The following is a 6383-nucleotide window of genomic DNA, read 5'->3' as shown; positions in this document are numbered from 1 at the left end:
AAAGTCATTTATATGGAAATTGACCACTTTTGACCCCGCCCCTCAGGCCCCCGGGGGTCAGCCCTATCATTTGCACAATTTGGAATCCCCACCCTATAAAGATGCTACCATTGCATTATGGGTGCTATACCATGCTTAGTTGCAGAGAAGAAGTCATTTATATGGAAATAGCCAAATTGACCCCATTTGACCCCACACCTCAGGCCCCCGGGGGGTCAGCCCTATCATTTGCACAATTTTTAATCCCCACCCTATAAGGATGCTACCATTGCATTATGGGTGCTATCCCATGCTGAGTTTCAGAGAAGAAAATTGTTTATAAGGAAATAGCCAAATTGAACCCTTTTGACCCCACCATTCGGGCCCCGGGGGGGGGGGGGGGGGTCAACCCTATCATTTGTACAATTTTGAATCCCCACCCTATAACAATACTACCATTGCATTATGAAGTGCTATCTCATGCTTAGTTTCAGAGAAGAAGTCGTTCATATGGAAATAGCCAAATTGACCCCATTTGACCCCCCCCTCAGGCCCCCGGGGGGTCTGCCCTATCATTTGCACAATTTTGAATCCCCACCCTATAACGATGCTACCATTGCATTATGGGTGCTATTCCATGCTTGGTTTCAGAGAAGAAGTCCTTTATATGGAAATAGCCAAATTGACCCCTTTCGACCCCACCCCTCAGGCCCCCCTGGGGTCAGCCCGATCATTTGTACAATTTGGAATCCCCACCCTATAACGATACTACCATTGCATTATGAGTGCTATCTCATGCTTAGTTTCAGAGAAGAAGTCATTTATATGGAAATAGCCAAATTGACCCCATTTGACCCCGCCCCTCAGGCCCCCGGGGGGTCAGCCCCTTCATTTGTACAATTTTTAATCCCCACCCTATAAGGATGCTACCATTGCATTATGGGTGCTATTCCATGCTTGGTTTCAGAGAAGAAGTCGTTTATATGGAAATAGCCAAATTTACCCCTTTTGGCCCCGCCCCTCAGGCCCCTGGGGGGTCAGCCCCATCATTTGTACAATTTTCAGTTAGTAGCCCATAAGGATGCTACCAGTCAAATTTTGTTGAAATCCGACCAGCGGTTATGGAGAAGAAGTCGATTGTTGACAGACGATAGACGAGGGACGCCGGACGCTGCGGTATCCCATAAGCTCACCTCGGTCCTTTGGACCGGGTGAGCTAATAAATAGTAAAACTGAAATACATAGTAAGTTTTGTTACAGATTGTAGCATATTTGACCTCTATGACCTTGAATGAAGGTCAATATAATTCATTTGAAGAAACTTGGTAGCCTTTCATCCAAGCATGCAACAAACCCAATATCAGTTCATTAGGCCTTAGTTATTGACAAGAAATTGTTAAAGGTTTTAGCCTATTTAAAACCAGTAACCTTGAACAAAGGTCACAGTGCTTTATTCCAGCATCTGGTCGCCGGGCCGTTTTGTTATTGGAAAGCTGTTGATAAAGATTATAGCCCATTTGACCTTGAATGAAGGTCAAGTTTTTTTGGAGTCCATTATCCCAGCATGATACAGACCCAATATGAGGTATCTATGCCTCATAGTTATTGCGAAGAAGTTGTTGATTTTTTTTTATTATTGATTTTTAGAATTTAACCTATTTGACCCCTGTAGCCTTAAGTGAAAATCAAGGTCATTCATGTGAACAAACTTGGTGGCCTTTCATTCCACATCCTATATAGCCCCAATATCATGGTCTCTGGGCCTCATATTACTAGAATTGACGAGAACTTGTTAAACAATTTCAGGTGACATAAAATAGACATGGTTGGTAAAGAAAATTTGAATGCAAACTTTTATAAAATTAAAAACAATTTATTCAATTGAAATTTCACATATAGGAACAACCATACAACAATACTGTTAACAACATAACATTCCTACACACTACACATATCACCTATCTTAATTGTATGTAAACTTGGACAGCATTGGACAGAATCATTAAAATACCAATTATGCTGTTCATGAAATGTGTAAGCCTAATTATACCAGGGGTTCCGATCACTTACGATCTCTACACCCCTGGACTATCTCATCGTAAAACTGGAGGCAACAGAATAGAACAGGTAATTTAGTCCTTTGATGAACATCAAAAGAGCCGTATAACGGTACACTGTGGTTGACTATGTGGCTTTGAAGTTGGGCGTCGCTCTCTCTGTAGTCTTCAAAGGAAATCTTTGCTGGTCTGTGATTGGTCAAATATTTTCAGCTGAGCTGCCTTCAATTTCACTATGAGATAGTCCAGGGGTGTAGAGATCGTAAGTGATCGGAACCCCTGGAGTATCGAGGATGGAAATGTGTAAGCGTAATTATAAAGCAAATTTCAACAAAAAGTGAGGCAAATTTCAACAAAAAGTAAGGCAGATTTGCACAGAATTATACAACTTCTTCTGTGCTGTATCAGAAATAAACATATATACAAATGTACTATGAAGAATAACTCAATACAATCTGTGTCATTATGTAAAGGTTTGGAAACCTACAGAAATATAATTCCCACTGAAAAATAAATAGATTACTGTTAGTGTTATTTGCTGCCTTAAAGCTAGTTATGGGGTTTGAATTTCAACTGTTCCAAAAACTTATTCAGATTTGGGTTGGAATTTCAAATCTTTTAAAGATATACAGTATCCGAGAAAATATGGTCAAAGATCATCTAGACTAAGTCCCTAGGTGTGGGACTAGGCCCAAAAGTTAAATCATGCATTGTAATTGAATATATCTTTTGATGATCAGCAATTGTCCAGATCACAACAGCTTCAAATATATAAATCTCATCTTGGACCCTGTTCTGATTTATGCATTGGTTTTTAAAAAGTTATTCCTTTTAACCCAGTGATCCTGGAGGTCAATAAACCAATTACTTAAACCAATTACTCGTATTTCTACAAGAGTAGCGGGATATTTGACAACTTGTTTCTCCTATTACCCCCTTCAACCCCAGGCCAACGGCAGATAGAGTTAAAAGAACAGGCATGTTAATGGCATTCCACAAAATATATTTATTATATATAACATTATCTAGGGGCAAGAAACTTATTAATACTTTAATCAACATGTACCATAAATTAGGAAAATGATAATTTATTCCCATATTGATATTCAGGGTAGCCTAACCTATTTAAGATGGAAATGTCAAACAAAATTCCTCATTTAAACTTAAATAAAACACAATGAACCTCATTCAAAACAAAGATGAAAATGTCACACAATGAACTTTGATGAAAATGCAATGTGTAATACAATACACCTCATTTATGCTTAAGATGAAAATATGATACAATGTAACTCATTCACACTACAGATGAAAACTATTTTACAGTGTAACTCATTTACATTTATGCTAAAGATGAAAATATAATACAATGAAACACACTTATGCTTAAGATGAAAATATAATACAATGAAACACACTTATGCTAAAGATGAAAATATAATACAATGAAACACACTTATGCTTAAGATGAAAATATAATACAATGTTACTCATTCACACTACAGATAAAAAATGCAATAGATTATACAAATATACAGTATGTACACAGCTGACTTACACTTCTTTTAGAAAGACATCCTGGGAACCTTGGCAATGTAAACACTCATGTTTATATAAATGTTAGTGTATATATCACCTGGGTTACCGAAGATGCCAGAAAGATGACCCACAAGGCTTGCTAATACTAAAGATGAAACAATAGCACATATCAATCTCATAAACAGCTTAATTTATCAATAATTATGCATGAAAAACTCCGGGTAGATAAATTGACTATTATGAAGAACCAAGTACAGCACTAAAATGAATCACAACTTATCAACAACAGACAAAATGTTTTCTTGCGTTGGAAAAAGTGAAGTTAACATCAGGACATTTGTAAATAGAACACAAATCTTTTGTTGATGGAATGAGTCAGCAAGACATCCTTTCTCCCTTAAGTTTGATATCATGTGAATGTTTCAAAGAAACCATTGAAATTTCTGTTGTAGTGGATGAATTTCTGATTCAAATGAAGGTTAAGGTGAACCCAGAACAAAGTCCATTTCATCTTCCTCATCTAGAGACTCCAGATCTAATGACGGCGTGTGTTCTATAACCTGATCATAATCCAACAGTTCCTCGTCAGTCACATGCCAAGAATCTCCCTCCACAAACTTGGCAAACCTGTAAATATTTCACATAATTATCAAACTTTTTTTTTCTTTCTTTTTTTTGCATTTCCTTTTTTATAAATCTTCATATGCAGTGAGATTTTATATTAATGACAATCAATATTAATTTGTGGACACTTTGACAGTTCAAAGTACAAACTTTTGTACATATAAATGGATGTAACTTTTTACAAATGTACCTGCATGTGCTTTGGTAGCAAAGAAAAGTAAGATTTTTTATATGTTTATAGTTGTATACAGGTGTGTATAATGCCATATACATTGTTATGTAGATAGGGGTGTACATACTTTGTAGGAGTTTGTAGCTGACTAACAACTTTCCACGTGTCACACTCGGGACTTTGACAGAAGCTGCGTAACTCCTCTAGAGCTTTCCTTGTCTCTTCATGGCCTTGTTTAAGGTATTCCTCCTCTGTCAGGAATCTATGCTTGGGTGAGAAAAACTTGAACCTGAATAAAACAAAGCCAATTAATTAACTTTAATTAGTATACATTTAGAAGTCTAAATCATCATACAAAATATCTAGTTTCCAGACACTGATAAAATGGGATTTTTGTGATTTGGAAAACTCTATTTTATATCAGTGGTAGAAATATTTGGGACTAGTCTATAGAACGTATGGCACAACAATACATAAAACAAATTTCATAGTTCTTATATCTGTGGGTCTCTACCGATCGCCAAAAAACATAGATAAGCAACATTTCCTCCTTATATGCAAATCTTAGGAACTTTGATCCAATGGGCCTTAATGATCACCTGAGTTCGGATACAGAATGAAACAAAGACATATAGACACTATATTGGCCCTGAATTGAAGTCAGTCAGTGATTTGATAAATCTGATTCTAACCAAGATTGACCCATTTCCAATGAAAGTTGAACAAATAATGGTCATAAATGTGTTTTTCCTATATAAACTATAGTAAACGTGACTCCATACCCAGGGGGAAAATCTGAGATTCCAGGGGCATGAAATTCATAGTTTTTGTAAAGGGCCTTATGGCCTTTAAATCAATGAAGAGTATCTGGTCCCATCAAATCTGTGAATTCAAAAGAAGAATTTTGAAATTTTAGCCATTTTGACTACTTTTGGCCCCACCTCTCTGCCCCTGGGGGTCGGCCAGAACCAATATGGATATGATATTAATATGCTATCTCAAGCTAATAGATCTAACAAAGTTTGACCCATTTCCTAAGAAAATTGAGCAAATAAGCTCATAAATGTGTTTTTACTATATAAACTTTAGTAAACTTGACCCCCTCCCCTGGGGGAAACGAGAGACCCCAGGGTCATATAATTCACAATTGTTGTAAAGGACCTTCAGACCTTTCTATCTATGATGAGTATTTCAATTTCAATTTCAACAAATTTAATTGACATATTATTTACAGTCAAAAGGATTAGACAGCAGACAAGGCCTATCTAAGTCTTCTCCTTAGTGAAGAGTATTTGATCCTACCACATCTGTGATTTTTGGTTTTTGTGAAATTTTTAGTCAATTTACCCATATTTGCCCCTCCCACAGCCCCTTGGGGGATGGGGGCCATATAATTCACAATTTTGATTGACCTTATGCCTTAGAAGGTCTGTGAAAAACTTCATTGATATTGCTTCAGCAGTATTGGAGAAGAAGTCCAAAATGTAAATTGTTTACGGTCATATGAGGCAAGACGGACCACGGCAGACAAAAGGTGATTAAAATAGGTCAATTGAGTGACCTAAAAAAGGAGAGGTCTTATGTATTTATGACCAGTTGAAATGTACACCCACCTGAGATAGCATGTAAACCTGTTGTTAAATAATCCTTTTGGTATATTATACAGTGTCAATAGCACAACAATGATGGCAACAGATAACTCTGGGATCTGTGTGCCCTGGTACACCAGTGCGAGTCCCACAATCTGTATAAACCACTGTATGAGGTTCAGACTGCGTTTATCAGTCACCGGACCATATCTATAGCAGGCACAGAAACTGATTAGGCCTGTCAGGATGACATAACCTAAAATGTACTGCCAGTATTGGAGGAGCGTTCCTGTGATTGGATCAAATATCTGGTTGATGAAATATGTCCAGAACCAGAGCGATGTTGATGTAGCAGCTACAATCATCATGTAACTGATTTTTCGTAGACTCTGTAATATATAAACATCACTTGAATTAAATAAA

At 37.0% G+C, this 6383-nt stretch overlaps 1 protein-coding gene across 1 annotated transcript in view; it reads right to left on the bottom strand.

Annotated features, from left to right (window-relative positions):
- Positions 1-2384: 2384 nt before the first annotated feature.
- Positions 2385-6383, bottom strand: part of LOC138321651 (nuclear envelope integral membrane protein 1-like) — a 12535-nt gene continuing 8536 nt past the window's right edge. Inside the window, exons 6-8 of the mRNA XM_069265478.1 lie at positions 5985-6349; positions 4499-4660; positions 2385-4202 (exon numbers count right to left, since the gene is read on the bottom strand). Coding sequence (XP_069121579.1) covers positions 4055-4202; positions 4499-4660; positions 5985-6349 — 675 coding nt within the window. The 3' untranslated portion in view covers positions 2385-4054. The remainder of the gene's footprint in view (positions 4203-4498; positions 4661-5984; positions 6350-6383) is intronic.

Source organism: Argopecten irradians, chromosome 4 (assembly GCF_041381155.1).
Source record: "Argopecten irradians isolate NY chromosome 4, Ai_NY, whole genome shotgun sequence".
Taxonomy (NCBI): Eukaryota; Metazoa; Mollusca; class Bivalvia; order Pectinida; family Pectinidae; genus Argopecten; species Argopecten irradians.
The sequence above is the reverse complement of the archived record's forward strand: the minus strand, read 5'-3'. Positions and strand labels throughout refer to the sequence as shown.